Source organism: Oncorhynchus tshawytscha, linkage group LG10 (assembly GCF_018296145.1).
Source record: "Oncorhynchus tshawytscha isolate Ot180627B linkage group LG10, Otsh_v2.0, whole genome shotgun sequence".
NCBI lineage: Eukaryota > Metazoa > Chordata > Actinopteri > Salmoniformes > Salmonidae > Oncorhynchus > Oncorhynchus tshawytscha.
Genome location: NC_056438.1, coordinates 19669437 through 19694550, shown reverse-complemented (window position 1 = coordinate 19694550; position 25114 = coordinate 19669437). Strand labels below are relative to the sequence as shown.

Here is a 25114-nt window from a genome sequence, read left to right as displayed (position 1 = left end):
GAGAGAGTGATGGAAGAGTGTAAAGAGAGAGAGGAAGGGAGAGAGAGATGTAAGAGTGTAAAGAGAGAGAGAGGAAGGGAGAGAGTGATGGAAGAGTGTATAGAGAGAGAGAGGAAGGGAGAGAGAGATGGAAGAGTGTATAGAGAGAGAGAGAGGAAGGGAGAGAGAGATGGAAGAGTGTAGAGGAAGGGAGAGAGAGAGAGGAAGGGAGAGAGTGATGGAAGAGTGTATAGAGAGAGAGAGGAAGGGAGAGAGATGGAAGAGTGTATAGAGAGAGAGTGGAAGGGAGAGAGAGATGGAAGAGAGAGAGAGAGAGGAAGGGAGAGAGTGATGGAAGAGTGTATAGAGAGAGAGAGAGGAAGGGAGAGAGAGATGGAAGAGTGTAGAGAGAGAGAGAGAGAGAGGAAGGGAGAGAGAGATGGAAGAGTGTATGGAAGAGTGTATAGAGAGAGAGAGAGGAAGGGAGAGAGTGATGGAAGAGTGTATAGAGAGAGAGAGGAAGGGAGAGAGTGATGGAAGAGTGTAAAGAGAGAGAGAGGAAGGGAGAGAGAGATGTAAGAGTGTATAGAGAGAGAGAGATGGAAGAGTGTAATATGGAAATGTCTGCTCTACCCAAAATTACAACTAATTAATTGCAGCATTACCACAAAAATGGAAGAGGCAAGTAGAAGGGGAAGGAACTTGTATGTCGGCCCTGTATTAAAGAACATCAGTGGTTACAGAAAAGTGTGATAAATAAAAACATATACCAATTTCATTTAAGGACCAAAAACTGACAACTGTGCCATATAAATGGCAAAATAGTTGGGAAGAGATTTTCGATGTACCCATTCCATGGCACGTGGTTTATGAATTGATACGCAAAACAACGCCGGATTCAAAACTTTGAATTTTTCAATATACAGTGGGGCAAAAAAGTATTTAGTCAGCCACCAATTGTGCAAGTTCTCCCACTTAAAAAGACGAGAGAGGCCTGTAATTTTCATCATAGGTACACTTCAACTATGACAGACAAAATTAGAAAAGAAATCCAGAAAATCACATTGTAGGATTTTTCATGAATTTATTTGTAAATTATGGTGGAAAATAAGTATTTGGTCAATAACAAAAGTTTATCTCAATACTTTGTTATATACCCTTTGTTGGCAATGACAGAGGTCAAACGTTTTCTGTAAGTCTTCACAAGGTTTTCACATACTGTTGCTGGTATTTTGGCCCATTCCTCCATGCAGATCTCCTCTAGAGCAGTGATGTTTTGGGGCTGTTGCTGGGCAACACAGACTTTCAACTCCCTCCAAAGATTTTCTATGGGGTTGAGATCTGGAGACTGGCTAGGCCACTCCAGGACCTTGAAATGCTTCTTACGAAGCCACTCCTTCGTTGCCCGGGCGGTGTGTTATAGGGATCATTGTCATGCTGAAAGACCCAGCCACGTTTCATCTTCAATGCCCTTGCTGATGGAAGGAGGTTTTCACTCAAAATCTCACGATACATGGCCCCATTCATTCTTTCCTTTACACGGATCAGTCGTCCTGGTCCCTTTGCAGAAATACAGCCCCAAAGCATGATGTTTCCACCCCCATGCTTCACAGTAGGTATGGTGTTCTTTGGATGCAACTCAGCATTCTTTGTCCTCCAAACACGATGAGTTGAGTTTTTACCAAAAAGTTATATTTTGGTTTCATCTGACTATATGACATTCTCCCAATCTTCTTCTGGATCATCCAAATGCTCTATAGCAAACTTCAGACGGGCCTGGACATGTACTGCTTAAGCAGGGGGACACGTCTGGCACTGCAGGATTTGAGTCCCTGGTGGCGTAGTGTGTTACTGATGGTAGGCTTTGTTACTTTGGTCCCAGCTCTCTGCAGGTCATTCACTAGGTTCCCCTGTGTGGTTCTGGGATTTTTGCTTATCGTTCTTGTGATCATTTTGACCCCACGGGGTGAGATCTTGCGTGGAGCCCCAGATCGAGGGAGATTATCAGTGGTCTTGTATGTCTTCCATTTCCTAATAATTGCTCCCACAGTTGATTTCTTCAAACCAAGCTGCTTACCTATTGCAGATTCGGTCTTCCCAGCCTGGTGCAGGTCTACAATTTTGTTTCTGGTGTACTTTGACAGCTATTTGGTCTTGGCCATAGTGGAGTTTGGAGTGTGACAGTTTGAGGTTGTGGACAGGTGTCTTTTATACTGATAACACGTTCAAACAGGTGCCATTAATACAGGTAACGAGTGGAGGACAGAGGAGCCTCTTAAAGAAGAAGTTACAGGTCTGTGAGAGACAGAAATCTTGCTTGTTTGTAGGTGACCAAATACTTATTTTCCACCATAATTTGCAAATAAATTCATTAAAAATCCTACAATGTGATTTTCTGGATTTTATTTCTCATTTTGTCTGTCATAGTTGAAGTGTACCTATGATGAAAATTACAGGCCTCTCTCATCTTTTTAAGTGGGAGAACTTTCACAATTGGTGGCTGACTAAATACTTTTTTGCCCCACTGTAAATTACTATACAAATTTCTTGCAACTAATAGAATGTTATATATATGGGGGATACAATCTTCCCAGCTCTACAGATTCTGCTGTGAGGAGGCAGAGTCATTAGATCATTTATTTTGGTATTGTCCATATGTAGCTCATTTTTGGTCACAGGTCCAGGAATGGCTGAAGCATTGCAACATTTGCCTAGAACTAACGCTGCAGATAGCAATATTGGGTGACTTGAAAAGCCATAGTCAACCAATCAATAATATAATTACTATTTTAGCACATTTTAAATTTTTAATTTACAATCTGTAGAAGCTATGAGAATAGAAAGGTTCAGTGCTTTTGTAAAGCATCACAGCACAGTTGACACATATATGGCAAATAGAAATCCAAAATGGATGATGTTGAGAGATAGATGGGAGGGGTTGAATGGAGATGAAGGGTGGGAATAATAACAAGATAAACAATGTAAAGCATACAGGATCTGTAAAATGTATATAGGTTCAGAAATGTTGTGAAATAGCATAGTTACAAATAGAAATCAAACCGGATGGACATCAGAAATAGAGGAAGGACTAAGAACAAACAAGAGAGAACTATTGTAAAGTAGACTGTGTCTGTAAAATGTGTATAAGATGTCTAAATTGAAGGTAAAAGCAGAAGTGTTTATTAGTTTACTCCAATTGGGGGATCGGTGGAAGGGTTTGCAGGGAATAATAATAAAGGTATATTCTTTAAAAAAAGTATGTATGTCTATGTAGGTATGTGTATGTATATATGTGTATATGTATGCATGCGTGAATGGATATATATATTTACCCCAAAAATATGGGGGATTGGAAATGATGCAGACAATTACATTGGAAGCAACATTCTTTCCGCAATATTAAGCTGATCCTCCCTCTAAAATGAAATAGAACAAAACATACATTTTAAAAAGTGTAAAGGGGTAGATAGGAAGGGAGAGAGAGATGGAAGGGAGAGAGAGATGGAAGGGAGAGAGAGAGATGGAAGGGGAGAGAGAGATGGAAGGGGAGAGAGAGAGATGGAAGGGAGAGAGAGAGATGGAAGGGAGAGAGAGATGGAAGGAGAGAGAGATGGAAGGGAGAGAGAGAGATGGAGATGGAAGGGAGAGAGAGAGATGGAAGGGGAGAGAGAGAGATGGAAGGGAGAGAGAGAGAGATGGAAGGGAGAGAGAGAGAGATGGAAGGGAGAGAGAGAGATGGAAGGGAGAGAGAGAGAGATGGAAGGGAGAGAGAGAGAGATGGAAGGGAGAGAGAGAGAGATGGAAGGGAGAGAGAGATGGAAGGGAGAGAGAGAGAGATGGAAGGGAGAGAGAGAGAGATGGAAGGGAGGGAGAGATGGAAGAGAGATGGAAGGGAGAGAGAGATGGAAGGGAGAGAGAGATGGAAGAGAGAGAGATGGAAGGGGGAGAGAGAGAGAGATGGAAGGGAGAGAGAGAGAGATGGAAGGGAGAGAGAGAGATGGAAGGGAGAGAGAGAGATGGAAGGGGAGAGAGAGATGGAAGGGAGAGAGAGATGGAAGGGAGAGAGAGATGGAAGGGGAGAGAGAGAGATGGAAGGGAGAGAGAGAGAGATGGAAGGGAGAGAGAGAGATGGAAGATGGGAGAGAGAGATGGAAGGGAGAGAGAGATGGAAGGGAGAGGGAGATGGAAGGGGAGAGGGAGATGGAAGGGAGAGAGAGATGGAAGGGAGAGAGAGATGGAAGGGAGAGAGAGAGATGGAAGGGAGAGAGATGGAGATGGGAGAGAGAGAGATGGAAGGGAGAGAGAGATGGAAGGGAGAGAGAGAGATGGAAGGGGAGAGAGAGATGGGAGGGAGAGAGAGATGGAAGGGAGAGAGAGATGGAAGGGAGAGAGAGATGGAAGGGAGAGAGATGGAAGGGAGAGAGAGATGGAAGGGAGAGAGAGATGGAAGGGAGAGAGAGATGGAAGGGGGAGAGAGAGATGGAAGGGAGAGAGAGATGGAAGGGAGAGAGAGATGGAAGGGAGAGAGAGATGGAAGGGAGAGAGAGATGAAGGGAGAGAGAGAGATGGAAGGGAGAGCGAGATGGAAGGGAGAGCGAGATGGAAGGGAGAGAGAGATGGAAGGGAGAGAGAGAGATGGAAGGGAGAGAGAGGATTTTGGATGTGTGTTCTTTAGAAAGGCCAAGCCATCAGCGTGCCTGCATCCCATGTCTCCGTGGTTACCGGGTGTGTGATGTGTACTGGATGTGACACTAGCGCTGCGGCATTCCAGACCGCCTCCGGACAGACGGAAGGGAGGGTGTGTGTGTGTGTAGATCTGTGTTTGTGTGGCGATCAGTGTGTGTGCTGATGAGGGATGCTGTGCACTGCAGTGACAAGGACACTCTTACCTTCAGAGTCCCACGACGCTGGCTAACTATTCAAACACAACCTCCTCAGCCCTACCTGCCTCTCCCTCTCTTTCTTTCATTCTCTCCCTCTACCTCTCTCTTTCTCCCCCACCCTCTCTCCCTGCGTCAGAAGCAACCATATGGAAAGCATTATTCCCGTCGTTCTTTCTCACCGCAAACATTCCAGCAGCCCTTCCAGCACTCAGTGACTTTACAGCAACCTTGTAGTTCTTCTATGTTAGCAACTCTCTCTCCCTTTCTCCATCTCTCTGACCATCTCTCCCTCTCTCTCTCTCCCTTTCTCCATCTCTCTGACCATCTCTCCCTCTCTCTCCCTTTCTCCATCTCTCTGACCATCTCTCCTCTGACCATCTCTCTCTCTCTCCCTTTCTCCATCTCTCTGACCATCTCTCCCTCTCTCTCTCCCTTTCTCCATCTCTCTGACCATCTCTCCCTCTCTCTCCCTTTCTCCATCTCTCTGACCATCTCTCCCTCTCTCTCTCTCTCTCTCTCTCTCCCCTTTCTCCATCTCTCTGACCATCTCTCCCTCTCTCTCTCCCTTTCTCCATCTCTCTGACCATCTCTCCCTCTCTCTCTCCCCTTTCTCCATCTCTCTGACCATCTCTCCCCTCTCTCTTCCTTTCTCTCTCTCTGACCATCTCTCCCTCTCTCTCTCTCTCCCTTTCTCCATCTCTCTGACCATCTCTCCTCTCTCTCTCCCTTTCTCCATCTCTCTGACCATCTCTCCCTCTCTCTCTCCCTTTCTCCATCTCTCTGACCATCTCTCCCTCTCTCTCTGTCCCTTTCTCCATCTCTCTGACCATCTCTCCCTCTCTCTCTCTCCCTTTCTCTCTCTCTCTCCCTTTCTCTCTCTCTGACCATCTCTCTCTCTCTCCCTTTCTCTCTCTGACCATCTCTCCCTCTCTCTCTCCCTTTCTCTCTCTCTGACCATCTCTCTCTCTCTCTCCCTTTCTCTCTCCTGACCATCTCTCTCTCTCTCTCTCCCTTTCTCTCTCTCTGACCATCTCTCCTCTCTCTCTCTCCCTTTCTCTCTCTCTGACCATCTCTCTCTCTCTCTCTCCCTTTCTCTCTCTCTGACCATCTCTCTCCCTCTCTCTCTCTCCCTTTCTCTCTCTCCCTTTCTCTCTCTCTGACCATCTCTCTCTCTCTCCCTTTCTCTCTCTCTGACCATCTCTCCCTCTCTCTCTCCCTTTCTCTCTCTCTGACCATCTCTCTCTCTCTCTCCCTTTCTCTCTCTCTGACCATCTCTCCCTCTCTCTCTCCCTTTCTCTCTCTCTGACCATCTCTCTCTCTCTCTCTCCCTTTCTCTCTCTCTGACCATCTCTCCCTCTCTCTCTCTCCCTTTCTCTCTCTCCCTTTCTCTCTGACCATCTCTCTCTGTCTCTCTCTCTCTCTCTCTCTCTCTCCTTTCTCTCTCTCTGACCATCTCTCTCTCTCTCTCTCCCTTTCTCTCTCTCTGACCATCTCTCCCTCTCTCTCTCTCCCTTTCTCTCTCTCCCTTTCTCTCTGACCATCTCTCTCTCTGTCTCTATCTCTCTCTCTCTCTCTCTTCAATGTAATTGCTCCATTTCTCTTGCTCTTTCTCACTCTCATTCATTCCATTTCCTCTCCTTTCACACCTCCTCCTCCTCATCACTTGCTCTTTTCTTCTCACTGATCTAGGCAATGACTCCTTAGTGGAAGATAGTCAAAGGTTGCATCCTTTTGACCAGGGCCCTATGACAAATCATAGAAGGAATAGTGCGCCGTTTGGGACAGCCAAATTGTCATCAATGACCTTCTCTACTCTGAAAACTCTGTGTGCTCTCAAAGAAGGTCTCTGTACCATAGTAATGCTCTTGAGATAACCAAGTCTTTATTTAATGATGTGATAGCACTGTGGAACCCCTGCTGTATGTAGACTGAGTATGGATGGATGTATATCTTTGGTCTCCTCAATGAGACTTGCATTGATGTTTGCACAGTAGTGTGGAAGACTTTGCACTCCATGTGTGCGTGCTCGCATCCGCATCCGTGTGTGTGTGACAGTGTGTGTACATTGGGGCCTTCCGAGACCGCTCAGGACCTGTCTGTGTGATTAGGTGTATACCATGAGTCTACCCCAGACAGGTTAATGCATGTGCTCCATAAATCTACCAGAGAACTGGTTTACTATTCAATAATGGGAATGTACTTTGGGGTCCTTTGTAGCACATGAGGTTGTGTTTAGTTTAATGGACAAATCATGGAGATCTATTGGTTTGAAGTAAGACTCTAATTTATTTTTATCTAGCTCCTCTGTGGGGGTTTGAGGGCTTTTTCTCATGGGCACAGACTCAACACTCTGTCTTGTCTGTGCTGGTTGGGTTGGTTTCGACCCCCGCATTCTCATGTTCTCACACACAGGGATAGAGAGAGGCACTCAGAAACACACATCCCTGTTGTCCCGCTGGCTGCACCTGTGTGGCTTTGGTTCGGACACGGCTCAAGTTGCCTCTGAGGAATCTGGGATATGTGGGGAACTGAATACGCTATCTAACCAGCCACTGTATGGTACACACACACACACACACACACACACACACACACACACACACACTCAGTAGAGACACACACACTCAGCAGAGACAGACGGAGAGAGGGCAGAGGGGAGGAGATGAGGAGAGGGGATAGAAGAGAAGGAGGGAGTAGAGGTCAGAAGAGGAGGGGGTGAGGGTCAGAGAAACTAACACTCCAGTCTTTTCTCTAGCCGTGAAGGTCGAGGCAGGGCGGCGGCCGGTGTTGAGAAAATGATGTTTCTGCCCTCATAAAAGACCCCCAAGAAGAAAGGAGAGGAAAGTCCCCCCCCCTCCCCCTCCTCCCTCACTCAACCCCCTCCTCCCTCCATCACCTCTGGCCCCTCCATCCCCCACTCCGTGTTTCAAAGTGTGGCCACATGAATGGCACTATTGTCTGTCGGGAGAGAGGGAGCGAGGGATAGAGAGAGAGATGCGGTCCAACAAAGGGAGAGAGGCAGGGCGCTGAGGGCAAGTGAGTTGAGCTGCATCTGTTCATTTATTCTGGGTCTGGTCCCAAGTGATTTATTTAGTTGGAAAGGCAAACTCTATAAAGTTGTTTAAAAGGTCACGTTACTTAACTTAACTCAGTTATATGTGAGCATTGGAACCAAGGTTTGTTTTGTTATAGAACCGTCCTGCACAGAAAGACTGTTGAGATGTGTGTTGCGTACAGAACTTTAATTGAAGCATTATGTGTGTCCTGTAACAGTAGCCCAGTGATACTGGTTAGCTGTGTTGACCTGAGAGGGCGTAGCAGGGAAGCAGGGGAAGGAAAGGTGTGAAACGCATACTAATCTCAGTGAGCCTCCAAAGCACCACCCAACAAGCGAGGCTACTGTTAACCATCAGTGAGCATATTTCTACCAAGACTCTAAACACTGTTTCTGTTTTTCTATCGCCCCGCTTTTCTTTCTCTTTTTCTCTATTTCTGTCTCGTTGTCTATTTCCCTGTTTTCTCCCTTTCAGTTTTTGAACAGACATCTGTATTTGAGCTCTCTCTTTATCTTTCCTTCCCTCTTGTTGTTCTACCTGTGTCTCTCTCCCCCTCACTCTTTCTTTTTTAAACATACCTTTTTCTTCCTCCTTCTCCCTCTGTTTTGACCATTACACCTGCCTGCCCAGTATCATTTTTTCCATCACTCACCGGCTCCTTCCATCCACCCCTCCTTCTCCCCCTCTCTCCATCTCTCCCTCCCTCAGCTAAGTGCAGTTCTCAGACGCGTTGTTTGCTCTGCCATTCTTTAGCTCAGGTCTACTGTGACATAGTTAGGCTGCCATCATCTCTCTTAATGTTATTGTTTACATGGAAGCCCCTTAGCAACCGCCTATGTGACTGGAAGGCATGTAGACCTTTTATAAATGGTTTATGTGCCTGTGTGTTTCTGTCTGTGCGTGTGTGTCTGTGCCTGTGAGTGTTTGTGTGTGTGTGTGTTTGAGGCCCAGCCCAGCTCCTCACTTCTCCTGGTGCGGGGGTGTGTGTTGAGTGCAGTTAGTGCTTCCCTCTCCAGTGTGAGTGCTTAGTGATAACCTCCTGAACTTAGTGATAACAACAGGAACGCCCAGTTCCTCTGCTGCCGCATGCCTCTACTACGCTAGCACTGTGCTAGGCTAGCTTCTTCACTAGCATCTATATGGTCATTGGCTAAATTCCCCATTCATTTTACATGTCTGCTGCTAGCCAAAAACATGCTAACAGCTACTCAATTAGTGTATCTTTGGTCACACAGGCTTAATTCCCCATTGACTATTTGCTACTACTAGCGAAACATGCTAATGCTAACAGATTAAAGATAGCCTAACAGTGCTTTGAATAAATAAATGGATGAGTCAGTTGGTCTCAGTCCGTAATGCCCTCTTCTCTCTCTCTGTTCTGACTGGCTAAATGTTGCCAAGCTCCCAGGGCGGTCTGAGAGCATCTTGACTGGCTGCATCACCGCTTGGTTTGGCAATTGCTTGGCATCCGACTGCAAGGCGCTACAGAGGGTAGTGCGTACGGCCCAGTACATCACTGAGGCTGACCTCCCTGCCATTCAGGACCTCTATACAAGACGGTGTCAGAAGAAGGCCCTAAAAATTGTCAAAGACTTCAGCCACCCAAGTCATATACTGTTCTCTCTGCTACCGCATGGCAAGTGTTACCAATGCACCAAGTCTGGAAACAAGACTTGACCCCAAGCCATAAAAATGCTAAATAGCTACCCGGACTATCTGACTCACTGCTTTGCACTCTGTTGACATATGCTGTTTCTACTGTTTATTACCTGTCACTTTACCCCAACCTATACAGTACGTCACTTTACCCCAACCTATACAGTACGTCACTTTACCCCAACCTATACAGTACGTCACTTTACCCCAACCTATACAGTACGTCACTTTACCCCAACCTATACAGTACGTCACTTTACCCCAACCTATACAGTACGTCACTTTACCCCAACCTATACAGTACGTCACTTTACCCCAACCTATACAGTACGTCACTTTACCCCAACCTATACAGTACGTCACTTTACCCCAACCTATACAGTACGTCACTTTACCCCAACCTATACAGTACGTCACTTTACCCCAACCTATACAGTACGTCGTACAGTGGCTTGCGAATGTATTCACCCCGTGGCATTTTTCCTATTTTGTTGCCTTACAACCTGAAATTTGTATCATTTGATTTACACAACATGTCTACCACTTTGAAGATGCAAAATATTTTTTATTGTGAAACAAACAAGAAATAGGACGACAAACTGAAATCTTGAGTGTGCATAACTATTCACCCCCCCCCCCAAAGTCAATACTTTGTGGAGCCACCTTTTGCAGCAAATACAGCTGCAAGTCTCTTGGGGTATGTCTCTATAAGCTTGGCACATCTAGCCACTTTTGCCCATTCTTCAAGACAAAACTGCTCCAGCTCCTTCAAGTTGGATGGCTTCCGCTGGTGTACAGCAATCTTTAAGTTATACCACAGATTCTTAATTGGATTGAGGTCTGGGCGTTGACTAGGTCGTTCCAAGGCATTTAAATGTTTCCCCTTAAACCACTAGAGTGTTGCTTTAGCAGTATGCTTGGGGTCATTGTCCTGCTGGAAGGTAAACCTCTGTCCCAGTCTTAAATCTCTGGAAGACTGAAACAGGTTTCCCTCAAGAATTTCCCTGTCTTTAACGCCATCCATCATTCCTTCAATTCTGACCAGTTTCTCAGTCCCTGCCAATGAAAAACATCCCCACAGCATGATGCTGCCACCACCATGCTTTACTGTGGGGATGGTGTTCTCTGGGTGATGAGAGGTGTTGAGTTTGCGCCAGACATAGCGTTTTTCTTGATGGCCAAAAAGCTCAATTTTAGCCTCATCTGACTGGAGTACCTTTTTCCAAATGTTTGTGGAGTCTCCCACATGCCTTTTGGCAAACAGCAAACGTGTTTGCTTATTTCGTTCTTTAAGCAATGGCTTTTTTCTGGCCACTCTTAGAGTGTATGGCTTAAAGTAGTCCTATGGACAGATACTCCAATCTCTGCTGTGGAGCTTTGCAGCTCCTTCAGGGTTATCTTTGGTCTCTTTGTTGCCTCTCTGATTAATGCCCTCCTTGCCTGGTCCATGAGTTTTGGTGGACGGCCCTCTCTTGGCAGGTTTGTTGTGGTAACATATTCTTTCCATTGTTTAATAATGGATTTAATGTTCCTCCGTGGGATGTTCAAAGTTTCTGATATTTTTTTATAACCCAACCCTGATCTGTACTTCTCCACAACTTTGTCCCTGACCTGTTTGGAGAGCTCCTTGGTCTTCATTGTGCCGCTTGCTTGGTGGTGCCCCTTGCTTAGTGGTATTGCAGACTCTGGAGCCTTTCAGAACAGGTGTATATAGATTGAGATCATGTGACAGATCATGTGACACTTAGATTGCACACAGGTGGACTTTATTTAACTAGTTATGTGACTTCTGAAGGTAATTGGTTGCACCAGATCTTATTTATGGGCTTTCTGTTTTTTGTTTACTTTTGAAACAAGTAATTATTTTCATTTCGCTTCAACAATTTGGACTATTTTGTGTATGTCCATTACATGAAATCCTTACAGCCAAGTTATCATTACTCATTGTGTATTTATTCCTTGTGTTGTAATTTTGTTCTATTATTTTTTCAATTTTTCACTCTCCATTGTTGGGTAGGGTGGGTCCGTAAGTAAGCATTTGACTGTTAGTCCGCACCTGTTGTTTACAAATCATGTGACAAATAAAATGTGATTTGATTTGATCCTCTGCTGCCAGGGTATATAACATAATGATTAATAAGAACTGTTGATATTTATTTTATAAAAAATAAAAAATGTAGTACAGAAAATACACACAAAAATGCAAAATGCAAGCCTTGTACACTGTCATAATAAACTAACACGTTCATCAGTAATAAGGTCCTCAATCTGCTTTCTGAATTCCCCTAGAGGCACCAAAACATCCATTTTAAGGACATTTTGGAGATTGTTCCACAACTAAGGTTTAACTAAACTTAAGCTGGTTTACCTCTCTCCATAGAGACCAAAGGTATTTCCTGAGTTAACCATCCCCGAGACCGGAGGTGGTAACTCCTATGTCTAAAGTTTAGTCATGATGTTAGGTACAGTGGGACTTTTGTAAAAGGATTTTACAAATGAAAACATAGCAATGTATCGACATACCTGACATCAACCAACTTTCTGGTAGAGAATGCAGTAATGACTACTTAAACTGTCGCCCGTAGGAAAGCCCAGTGTACGATAATAACCGGCATCTGGCGGCTTTAATGGAGTGGCAGCTGCGTTCATCTGGATGATGTTGCCATTGTCTAGGACCGATATGAACGTTGACTGAATCATCTGCTTTCTACTACTTAGCGAGAGGCAGGACCTATTTCTATAGAAGAAGCCCATATCTATTTTCAGCCTCTCAACTAACTCATCAACATGCTTTTTATCTATCCAAATACCCAGATGTTTATAAGCAGGGACACCATCCACATGGACACCATCCAAAGTACATGTGCTTATGTCATCAGTTATTTTTATGCTCTCTAGAGAACAACATATACCTAGTTTTACCTGCGTTCCTTACTAATTTAAGGTCAATAAAGTTCTGAGTAGGGAGGTGAGGTGTTGGTATGGGTTGGTATGGGAGGGGTTGGGGTCACCTGCCAGATAAACATGTGTCCTTGAGTGACAATAAAAATAGAATGGAGAAATTACCTTCGAGGACTGAGACACGTGTCTCATGTTGTTGCTTTGGGTTACAAGCCACTAACCTCTCTCTTTGCTCCTCCATCCCTCTCTCTTTGCTCCTCCATCCCTCTCTCTTTGCTCCTCCATCCCTCTCTCTTTCCCCCTTCATCCATCTCTCTCCAGGTTTTTGGACGATAAGGGCTACGTCCTCTACCCTCAGATCGGGGACCGCCTGGACCTCATCTGTCCGTCGTCTGACCCGCCCAGCCAGCGGGCCCCCGCCGAGTATGAGTTCTACAAGCTATATCTGGTGTCGTCACGTGACCAAGCGGACAGGTGTGAGGTGACGGGCGCGCCCAACCTTCTGCTCACCTGTGACAAGCCCAACAATGACATGAGGTTCACCATCAAGTTCCAGGAGTACTCTCCTAACCTGTGGGGACACGAGTTCAAGACCAACGCTGACTACTACATCATCGGTGAGTAGGGAGAATTGGAGTGTGTTTGTGTGCCTGATTATACAGCAATTCTGTTTTGAGGGATTTGTGTGTGTGTGTGTGTGTGTGTGTGTGTGTGTGTGTGTGTGTGCGCTAATTGTGCAACTTTTGGGTGATAGAGTTTGCCTGTTGTGTATATGTACACGCTTGTGTGTAAGTGTGTTATGTTTTTCCTGGGTGTGTGTGTGTGTGTATCTTTGTTTGAGTGTGTTATGTTCCATCTCTCCTCGGTGGATGCTGTTTTGGCCCAGAGCATGTTTATTGTTATTGCCAGCCTTGCAGTGACCAGGGATGGCGTCCAGCTTTTTGTTTTGGTTAATTTGAGGTTTGTTTGTGGTGAATACGTGATGATGTCATCAACACGAGCCAAGCCAAGTGTGTGTATCACATGGAAAAATCTCTCTAATGTTACATCAAGCGAAGCCTCTCCACCAAACAAGGGAGCTTAGAATGGATTCAGGAGTTCAGGAGCACTCTAACACACACATATGTACACACACATACATACACTGCGTTTTGAACTCCTGAAGGCAGACATTATTAGATTGCTATAATGTAGACTCCCTCCCACGCACCTGGAAGCCCCATTCATGGTATTAATGCTCTTTTCTCCTAGGATCCAGATTTACTGTGTTAATGCTCTTTTCTCCTAGGATCCAGATTTACTGTATTAATGCTCTTTTCTCCTAGGATCCAGATTTACTGTGTTAATGCTCTTTTCACCTGGGATCCAGATTTACTGTGTTAATGCTCTTTTCACCTAGAATCCAGATTTACTGTGTTAATGCTCTTTTCTCCTAGGATCCAGATTTACTGTGTGAATGCTCTTTTCTCCTAGGATCCAGATTTACTGTGTTAATGCTCTTTTCACCTGTGATCCAGATTTACTGCGTTAATGCTCTTTTCACCTGGGATCCAGATTTACTGCGTTAATGCTCTTTTCACCTGGGATCCAGATTTACTGCGTTAATGCTCTTTTCACCTGTGATCCAGATTTACTGTGTTAATGCTCTTTTCACCTGTGATCCAGATTTACTGCGTTAATGCTCTTTTTACCTGGGATCCAGATTTACTGCGTTAAATGCTCTTTTCACCTGGGATCCAGATTTACTGTGTTAATGCTCTTTTCACCTGGGATCCAGATTTACTGTGTTAATGCTCTTTTCACCTGTAATCCAGATTTACTGCGTTAATGCTCTTTTCACCTGGGATCCAGATTTACTGCGTTAATGCTCTTTCCAGATTTACTGCGTTAATGCTCTTTCACCTGGGATCCAGATTTACTGCGTTAATGCTCTTTTCACCTGGGATCCAGATTTACTGTGTTAATGCTCTTTTCACCTGGGATCCAGATTTACTGTGTTAATGCTCTTTTCACCTGGGATCCAGATTTACTGTGTTAATGCTCTTTTCACCTGTGATCCAGATTTACTGCGTTAATGCTCTTTTCACCTGGGATCCAGATTTACTGCGTTAATGCTCTTTTCACCTGGGATCCAGATTTACTGCGTTAATGCTCTTTTCACCTGGGATCCAGATTTACTGTGTTAATGCTCTTTTCTCCTAGGATCCAGATTTACTGTGTTAATGCTCTTTTCTCCTAGGATCCAGATTTACTGTATTAATGCTCTTTTCACCTGGGATCCATATTTACTGTTTCAGAGAGAGAAAGAGAGGAACCAAATCCATTCCCAAAACCTAGCTATTTCTGTTCTATATTTGCCTTACAGTTTCAGTGTGTTTGTGGTTTGTGATTTGACTTGGGTTGGGTTGGGTTGAGGAGTGTAGGGTGTGTGTGTGTGTGTGTGTGTGTGTGTGTGTGTATGTGTGTCTGCGTGTGTGTGTCTGTTAGATCAGGTGTGTTTGCCCACCACAACCAGCAACAATAGCTGCCTGCTGTGTTATGAAGTGTCCAGATAAGAACTACAGATTTGCCAGATCCATTCTACAGCCCCAATCACGGTCTACACTGCCTAGCCACACCTGCCATCCGGGGTATCCACAGTATGGACGGGAGTGTTTTATCTTCCCTCGGACAGGTTTGGGATCGATTGACAGCTCCAGCCCTGATCAATGAGGGCTCAAATGCAAGGTCACACACACAGACAGATGCAGAGATAGAGGGATGGAGGGAGAGAGAAAGAGATGTGTGTGGAATATTGGGAGAAGATGGATGATTCGATGTTGACAAGCTGTCTGTTTTTGTGCGTGTTCAAGTGCGTATGTGTAATTCTATGAGTAGAGGTTGCGTACGGTCTGAGTCAATTATTTGATGTTATAAGTGTGTACTGTAGAGTTTTTTCAAGTGTGTTTTGCTCATTTAGAGTGCCATTATGATGTGTGTATGCATGTACATGCATTTGATTAATATTGTAATCAGCCAGTAGTGTGTGTGTGTGTGTGTGTGTGTGTGTGTGTGTGTGTGTGTGTGTGTGTGTGTGTGTGTGTGTGTGTGTGTGTGTAAGCATCAGTGCATGTGTGCGCGTTTGGAGTGTAAAGTGCAGATGAGTCCATCCCTCAGGCAATTGTCTTGTAATTAGCCCATACCTTTAGCATGTGGGAATGTATAGACAGTGGACTAAATGAGCTGGAACGTAGACTGATATGAGAGAGAGAAATGTTGGATCGAACTCAGGAAGAGAGTGAGAGAAGAAAAAAATACGTTGTTGTAAAAGTGTCAGAGATTTCACAAAGATTTCACACATTGCAAATCTCTCTCAATCTTTCTCATCTCACACTCTCTTTCTCTCTCCCTCTCTCCCTCTCTCTCTCTCTCTCTCTCTCTCTCTCTCTCTCTCTCTCTCTCTCTCTCTCCTTTCTCCTCTTCACCATTCAAAGATCCTAAGTGTGACACAAAAACTCCTGATATCTAGCTGAACCACAGATCAAACCTCTTTGAAAAGCAGGTCCCTTTGTAACAAAACACACACACACACACACACACACACACACACACACACACACACACACACACACACACACACACACACACACACACACACACACGACGTGGACGGCTGCCATCAGAAACAGAGATATAGATGACACTAGTTGTCTTTGTTAGAGAGCAGAGGATGAAACATCTTTCCATCCACTGATCTCAAGTCAGCCATCCTGCCAACAGCAGAAGCTTCTCAAATGAAACCTTTTGTTTTTTCGACTGATCTGGAGTCAGTGATCCTGGAGAGTCAGCTTCTCAAAAGCTTTTTATAAATCAGCACTGCTCACCTCTTTGGTGAAAAGAGAGACACTATACAGATATATTTAAAACAGGGAGAACATAGAGAGGGGGAACATGTAGAGAGAGAGAGACAGGGAGAAAAAGAGGTAGGATTATGCCAGGTAGAGGAGGAGAGAGAAGGGATGAAAGGATGAGAGCGAGATCCTGAGAGGGGAGGAGTAGAGATAGATTAAGGAGGTACAGAGGAAGAAAAATAAGGAGAGATGCATTTGTGTCAAAGAAACAGGGAGTGGATGATCGCGGGCCAGAGGGAGGGAAAGAGAGATGAGTGAAAGGCAGAGGTCATGTAGTTTCCCTTGCGGACATGCAGATGTCCTTTCTCAGAGAAAGAGAGAGGGAGAAAGAGAGAGGAATATTGTGTGTGAGAGAAAAGGATAGAGAGAGGGAGAAAGAGAGAGGAATAGCGTGTGTGAGAGAAAAGGATAGAGAGAGGGAGAAAGAGAGAGGGAGAAAGAGAGAGGAATAGCGTGTGTGAGAGAAAGGGATAGAGAGAGGGAGAAAGAGAGAGGGATATTGTGTGTGAGAGAAAAGGATTGAGAGAGGAATAGCGTGTGTGAGAGAAAGGGATAGAGAGAGGGAGAAAGAGAGAGGGAAAGGGAAAGAGAAACAGATAGGGAGAGGGAGAAAGAGAGAGGGAGAAAGAGAGAGGGAGCAAGGGAGAGGGAGAAAGGGAGAGGGAGAAAGAGAGAGTGAGAAAGGGAGAGGGAAAAAGGGAGAGGGAGAAAGGGAGAGGAATAGTGTGTGTGAGAGAGCGAGAGAGAGAGAGAGGGAGAAAGGGATAGAGAAAGAGAGAGGGAGAAAGGGATAGAGAAAGGGATAGAGAAAGAGAGAGGGAGAAAGGGATAGAGAAAGGGATAGAGAAAGGGATAGAGAAAGAGAGAGGGAGAAAGGGATAGAGAAAGGGATAGAGATAGAGAGGGAGAAAGGGATAGAAGACAAAAGATTTAAGTGTCTTTGAACGGGGTATGGTAGGAGGTGCCAGGCGCATCGGTTTGAGTCAAGAACTGCAACGCTGCTGGGTTTTTCACAATCAACAGTTTCCTGTTTGTATCAAGGGTGGTCCACCACACAAAGGACATCCAGCCAACTTGGCACAATTGTAGGAAACATTGGAGTCAACATGGGCCAGCATCCCTGTGGAACACTTTCCACACCTTGTAGAGTGCATGCCCTGACAAATGGAGGCTGTTCTGAGGGCAGTAGGGGGTGCAACTCAATATTAGGTGTTTCTAGTGTTTTGTCCACTCAGTGTATATCAAATAACTATGTTTTGATATGTAACTGCTGTGTAAAAAAAAGTGCCATGTATGTCAAATGTGTGTAGAATTTAGAGTAGCAGTCTGAAGTTTGGACACACCTACTCATTCAAGGGTTTTTCTTTATTTTGACTATTTTCTACATTGTACTGTACATATACAATTGAAGTGGGAAGTTTACATACACTTAGGTTGGAGTCATTAAAACTAGTTTTTCAACCGCTACACACATTTCTTATTAACAAGCTATAGTTTTGGCAAGTCAGTTACTACATCTACTTTGTGCATGACACAAGTCATTTTTCCAAAAATGGTTTACTGACAGATTATTTCACTTATAATTCACTGTATCACAATTCCAGTGGGTCAGAAGTTTACATACACTAAATTAACTGCATTTAAACAGCTTGGAAAATTCCAGAAAATGATGTCATGGCTTTAGAAGCTTCTGATATGCTAATTGACATCATTTGAGTCAATTGGAGGTGAACCTGTGGATGTATTTCAAAGCCTACCTTCAAACTCAGTGCCTCTTTGCTTGACATCATGGGAAAATCAAAAGGAATCAGCCAAGACCCCAGAAAAAAAAATTGTAGACCTCTACAAGTCTGGTTCATCCTTGGGAGCAATTTCCAAACGCCTGAAGGTACCACGTTCATCTGTACAAACAATAGTATGCAAGTATAAACACCATGGGATCATGCAGCCATCATACCACTCAGGAAGGAGACGCGTTCTGTCTCCTAGAGATGAATGTACTTTGGTGCAAAAAGTGCAAATCAATCCCTGAACAACAGCAAAGGACCTTGTGAAGATGCTGGAGGAAACGGGTACAAAAGTATCTATATCCACATTAAAATGAGTCCTATATCGACATAACCTGAAAGGGCGCTCAGCAAGGAAGAAGCCACTGCTCCAAAACCTCCATAAAAAAGCCAGACTACAGTTTGCAACTGCACATGAGGACAAAGATCGTCCTTTTTAGAGAAATGTCCTCTGGTCTGATGAAACAAAAATAGAACTGTTTGTCCATAATGACCATCTTTATCTTTGGAGGAAAAATGGGGAGGCTTGCAAGCCAAAGAACACCATCCCAACCACAAAGGACGGAGGTGGCAGCATCATGTTGCACTTCACAAAATAGATGGCATTATAAGGAAAGACAATTATGTGGATATATTGAAGCAACATCTCAAGACATCAGTCAGGAAGTCTTCCAAATGGACAAGTTATTTATTTAACTAGGCAAGTCAGTTAAGAACATATTCTTATTTTCAATGACAGCCTGGAACAGCGGGTTAACTGTCTTGTTCAGAAGCAGAACGGCTGATTTTTACCTTGTCAGCTCGGGGATTTGATCTTGCAACCATTTCGGTTACAAGTCCAATGCTCTAACCACTAGGCTACCTGCCGCTCCAATAACCCCAAGCATACTCCCAAAGTTGTGGCAAAATGGCTGAAGGACAACAAAGTCAAGGTGTTGGAGTGGCCATCGCCAAGCCCTGACCTCAGTCCTATAGAAAATGTGTGGGCAGAACTGAAAATGCGTGTGTGAGAAAGGAGGCCTACAAACCTGACTCAGTTACACAAGCTCTGTCAGGAGGAATGGGCCAAAATTCACACAACTTATTGTGGGAAGCTTGTGGAGGGCTACCCAAAATGTTTTCCCCAAGTAAGACCATTTAAAGGCAATGCTACCAAATACTAATTGAGTGTATGTACACTTCTGACCCACTGGGGATGTGATGAAAGAAATAAAAGCTGAAATAAATTATTCTCTCTGCTATTATTCTGACATTTCACATTCTTAAAATAAAGTGGTGATCCTAACTTGCCTAAGACAGGGAATTTTTACCATGATTAAATGTCAGGAATTGTGAAAAACTGAGTTTAAATGGATTTGGCTAAGGTGTATGTAAACTTCCGACTTCAACTGTAACGACACAGAAATAGCTTTAAAAATGGTTGTTTTTGTCCTCCTTTAATAATACAAATTAAATAAAAGAGATAGATGGAGAGATAGAGAGAGAAAGAGGGGGCACGTCATGTGTACGTTGATGTGAATAGGAAGTGAGAGGAGTCTGACCGAGAGAGAGACAGTGTCACCTCTGCTGCTGTGACACTGAAACACCACAGTCACTTTCAATCACCACATCCCTGTCAGGGGACTGGACACACTCTCACACACACACTAACTCGATACGCAAACACACACGCACACACTAACATATGCATTCTGCTAACACCTGTATACACAAGCATTCTCTCCAATATATGCACTCACACACAATGGGCACTAGGGCTGTCCCCGACAAAAAAATAAAAAATCTTGGTTGACCGGGAGTCATCTTTTCTCTCGACCAATCGATTAGTGGACAGTTTTAAATGTGTATTTTTCCATTTTCAGTGCATTCAGAAAGTATTCAGACCCCTTGACTTTATCCACATTTTTTTACTTTACAGCCCTATTCGATTGTATTGTTTCCCCCCCTCATCAATCTACACACAATACCCCATAATGACATCACAATACCCCATAATGACATCACAATACCCCATAATGACAAAGCAAAAACAGGTTTGTAGAAAATGGAATATCAAATTTACATAAGTATTCAGACTCTTTACTGAGTACTTCGTTGAAGCACCTTTGGCAATGATTATAGCCTACAGTCTTCTTGGGTATAATGCTACATGGTTGGCACACCTATATTTGGCGATTTTCTCGCATTCTTCTCTGCAGATCCTCTCAAGCCCTGTCAGGTTGGATGGGGGGGGTTCAATCTTGGTTTCAAACTGAGGCGTGGCTTCCATCTGGCCACTACCATAAAGGCCTGACTGGTGGGTTGCTGCAGAGATGATTGTCCTTCTGGAAGGTTCTCCCATCTCCACAGAGGAACTCTGGAGCTCTGTCAGAGTGACCATCGGGTTCTTGTTCACCTCCCTGACCAAGGCCCTTCACCCCCGATTGCTCAGTTCAACCGGGTGGCCAGCTCTAGGAAGAGACTTGGTGAGTCCAAACTTCTTCCGTTTAAGAATGATGGAGGCCACTGTGTTTTTGGGGACCTTCAATGCTGCAGAAATGTTTTGGTACCCTTTCCCAGATCCGTGCCTCAACACAATCATGTCTCGGAGCTCTACAGACAATTCCTTCAACCTCATGGCTTTGTTTTTGCTCTGACATGCACTGTCAACTGTGGGACCTAATATAGACAGGTGTGTGCCTTTCCAAATCATGTCCAACAGGTTGACTCCGATCAAGTTGTAGAAACATCTCAAGGATGTTAAATGGAAACAGGTCTCATGCCAAAGGGTCTGAATACTTATGTAAATAAGGTATTTCTGTTTTTATTTGTAATAAATGTGATTTTTTTGTTGTTGCTAAAAACCTGTTTTCGCTTTGTCATTATGCGGTGTTGTGTGTAGATTGCCGAGGGGAAAAAATATTTAATCCAATTTATAATAAGGCTGTAATGTAATGTAACAAAATGTGGAAAAGGCCAAGTGGTCTGAATACTTTCTGAAAGCACTGTAAGACAAACCCAATGTTAGAATAAAATCAACTATATGTTGGCTACTGAGCTTGTCTGATGCTTTAAGCACAGTGATAAAACATCGAGACAGAAATTACTCAAGAGGGAGCCAGAGATCGATACATCCTAATCAGAAGATAAAATGTGTTCCTGACCGTCCTGCTCCCGCTGCCCGCTGCTGCTGGCCATCACAGATTCTGCCTTTATACTCCTGAAGTTGCGGGTATTAAGTACCCCAGCAGTTGGCATCCTTTTCCATTTGGAGTGCCAATTCGTACCATTTTTCCTGATGTCTGTGCCAGCAATGATTTTCATCCGCACATTTTTGTTAAACTATTTCATTTAAAATTAAGTCTTCATATCTACAAATCAATGTCATGTCGTTAATCAAAATTCTATCTAAATGAAAATGATACAATTCTTAAAGTAACTTCTATTGCCAACATGTAAAAATAGCCTACATGAAGCCAACAAATAAAAACATTGCAGCCTGCAGGTAGATAATATCCTAGAAATCACATTAGCTACGCATGGCCTGTCTGCAAGGAACTTGAAGCATTGTATCAACTATCAACTTGAACCAGCCTGAAGCTCATGCTAGCAAGTGTGCAACATTTTCTAAAATATTCTGGACCCTCAGAGTTTCCTGTAACAGTGAGCTCCAGACAGACACAGCTGTAGGCTGTTTTTGCAAGGGATAAGAAGTAATCAGGTAGGCATATTTTATGATGTTTCCACTGGATCAGAGCATGCCATTTTTTTCCCCCTTTTCATGCTGAATGGTTATCAAAAGGGAGAGAGCTGGAAAGATTTTTCAAATAAGCTACGTTGTGGAATAATGTCACTCAATGGATGTAGAAACAGACTTTATTTACTTTCTGTTTGAGGCGAAGAAAACATTTATTTGAGAAGCTCTACAGTGATGGTGAGTTAAGACAATCGGAAATAGTTTCAGAACCCCAAATTAGTACATTTAAAGGCCTACATTTGCATGCAGGCCTGCCAGCCTAGGCCTACTTCTATGGCCTACTACTCAAGATTCACAGGTTCAAACAAAAGAGAATGAATAAATTGACAACTCGTAAATGGAATGAAATATTCCAAAACCTGTTTCTCACATTTGCTCTGCACATGTGGTCACTCCTTCAATGACGACAGTAAGAGTGGAATAATAATATATCAAATGCATTAACAGAAATAATCTTAACCAAACAAACATTGTAGATGATAAATGATGGGAATTAACAGTAAATGTACTACTGTTGATACTGGTGTTGCATACCCGCAGCCTCCACAGTGGATTAGCACACTCAGAGAGGCGTGAATCAGACAGGTGTCTCGTGTGCCATAAAAAAATGTATATATATTTGCGACTGCTCAACTAAAAAAAGATCTCAGTCGACCAACGGCCTATTGATCAAACAATTGACCAGTCGATTAAATGGGGTCAGCCCTAATGGGTACATACAGAGAACCTTGTGGTGTGCAATCATACATACAAGTAAGCTCTTTTCCACACACACACACACACACACACGTATTCCCCACCTGTGGCGTTTTACTCCTATGTCTAGCGACAGATAGCAGCATGTCACTCAGTGTGTGTGTGTACGTGTGCCCATCCATGTGTTTTCCTTCCTGCCTGTCTGTGTGTTTACTCTCTGTGAGTGTGTATGCGTGCTCTCGATCCATGTGTGTGTGTGTGTGTGTGTGTGTGTGTGTCTGATTGATGGCTGGGCTGCTGTGTCTCTCTGTCTGAGCTGAATGGCTCTCAACGGCGTCATTAGGGGAAGGACTCTCTAAGGAGCACGGAGGGCCCGACGCTGCTGCACACACACAGTCCTTGTGGGGACTTTTGGTGATTTTAGGTCCGCACAAGGATAGAAGAACCAACACACACACAGACACAATGGCAGAACAATAAACAATCAACCAGACCAATATGAATAATAGAATAGAGCTGAGTTAAAGGTTTCCACCTAGAAGAGAGTTTCTCTCTCACTCTCTCTCTCTCTCTCTCTCTCTCTCTCTCTCTCTCTCTCTCTCTGGCCCTGGCTGGCTGGACACAGTGCCACTTTACAGTAGTGAGGATGTTTTCAATAATGCAGAGAGAGCCACACACTGGTTAATTCACCAGGGTTAAACTGGAATAAACGAGGAAGTGAGAGAGATTATACAGAGGAGAGAGAGAGGGATGACTAGAGAGACTGAAGAGGGGGATGGAGGGATGTGTAGACGGGGAGAAGGCGGGTCGAAGAGGTGAGGGGGAGAGGGACTGAGAGAAATCTATATCTGCTGAATATTTGAAGATGTTTAATCCAGCAGATTTGAGTTTCCCACTCAGCTCCGAGGCTAGCTAACTCAGCCATAAGGGAGGAGGGAAAGGAGGAGATGGAACGAGGGATGGGACGGGATGTCTAAATATCTCTACTGACAGACACATGTTCTACATGTCTAAATAACTCTACTGACAGACACATGCTCTACATGTCTAAATATCTCTACTGTCCAGCGCCGACAGAGATGGCCGCCTCGCTTCGCGTTCCTAGGAAACTATGCAGTTTTTAGTTTTTTTGACGTGTTATTTCTTACATTAGTACCCCAGGTCATCTTAGGTTTCATTACATACAGTCGAGAAGAACTACTGAATATAAGATCAGCGTCAACTCACCATCAGTACGACCAAGAATATGATTTTCACGAAGCGGATCCTGTGTTCTGCCTTTCAACCAGGACAACGGAATGGATCCCAGCCGGCGACCAAAAAACGACGCAGTAAAAGAGGGAAACGAGGCGGTCTTCTGGTCAGACTCCGGAGACGGGCACATCGTGCACCACTCCCTAGCATTCTTCTCGCCAATGTCCAGTCTCTTGACAACAAGGTTGATGAAATCCGAGCAAGGGTAGCATTCCAGAGAGACATCAGAGACTGTAACGTTCTTTGCTTCACGGAAACATGGCTCACTGGAGAGACGCTATCGGAGGCGGTGCAGCCAGCGGGTTTCTCCACGCATCGCGCCCGACAGAAACAAACATCTTTCTGGTAAGAAGAGGGGCGGGGGCATATGCCTTATGGCTAACGAGACGTGGTGTGATCACAGAAATATACAGGAAGTCAAATCCTTCTGTTCACCTGATTTAGAATTCCTCACAATCAAATGTCGACCGCATTATCTACCAAGAGAATTCTCTTCGATTATAATCACAGCCGTATATATTCCCCCAAGCAGACACATCGATGGCTCTGAACGAACTTTATTTGACTCTTTGCAAACTGGAATCTCTACATCCTGAGGCTGCATTCATTTTAGCTGGGGATTTTAACAAGGCTAATCAGAAAACAAGACTCCCTAAATTGTATCAGCATATCGATTGCGCAACTAGGGCTGAAAAAACCTTGGATCATTGTTACTCTAACTTCCGCAACGCATATAAGGCCCTGCCCCGCCCTCCTTTCGGAAAAGCTGACCACGACTCCATTTTGCTGATCCCTGCCTACAGACAGAAACTAAAACAAGAAGCTCCCACGCTGAGGTCTGTCCAACGCTGGTCCGACCAAGCTGATTCCACACTCCAAGACTGCTTCCATCACGTGGACTGGGATATGTTTCGTATTGCGTCAGACAACAACATTGACGAATATGCTGATTCGGTGTGCGAGTTCATTAGAACGTGCGTTGAAGATGTCGTTCCCATAGCAACGATTAAAACATTCCCTAACCAGAAACCGTGGATTGATGGCAGCATTCGCATGAAACTGAAAGCGCGAACCACTGCTTTTAATCAGGGCAAGGTGACTGGTAACATGACCGAATACAAACAGTGCAGCTATTCCCTCCGCAAGGCTATCAAACAAGCTAAGCGTCAGTATAGAGACAAAGTAGAATCTCAATTCAACGGCTCAGACGCAAGAGGTATGTGGCAGGGTCTACAGTCAATCACGGACTACAAGAAGAAAACCAGCCCAGTCACGG

At 44.3% G+C, this 25114-nt stretch overlaps 1 protein-coding gene across 1 annotated transcript in view; it reads left to right on the top strand.

The window, feature by feature from the left end:
- LOC112237824 (ephrin-B2) overlaps positions 1-25114 on the top strand; it is a 110356-nt gene that overhangs the window by 41062 nt on the left and 44180 nt on the right. Inside the window, exon 2 of the mRNA XM_042328294.1 lies at positions 12797-13092. Coding sequence (XP_042184228.1) covers positions 12797-13092 — 296 coding nt within the window. The remainder of the gene's footprint in view (positions 1-12796; positions 13093-25114) is intronic.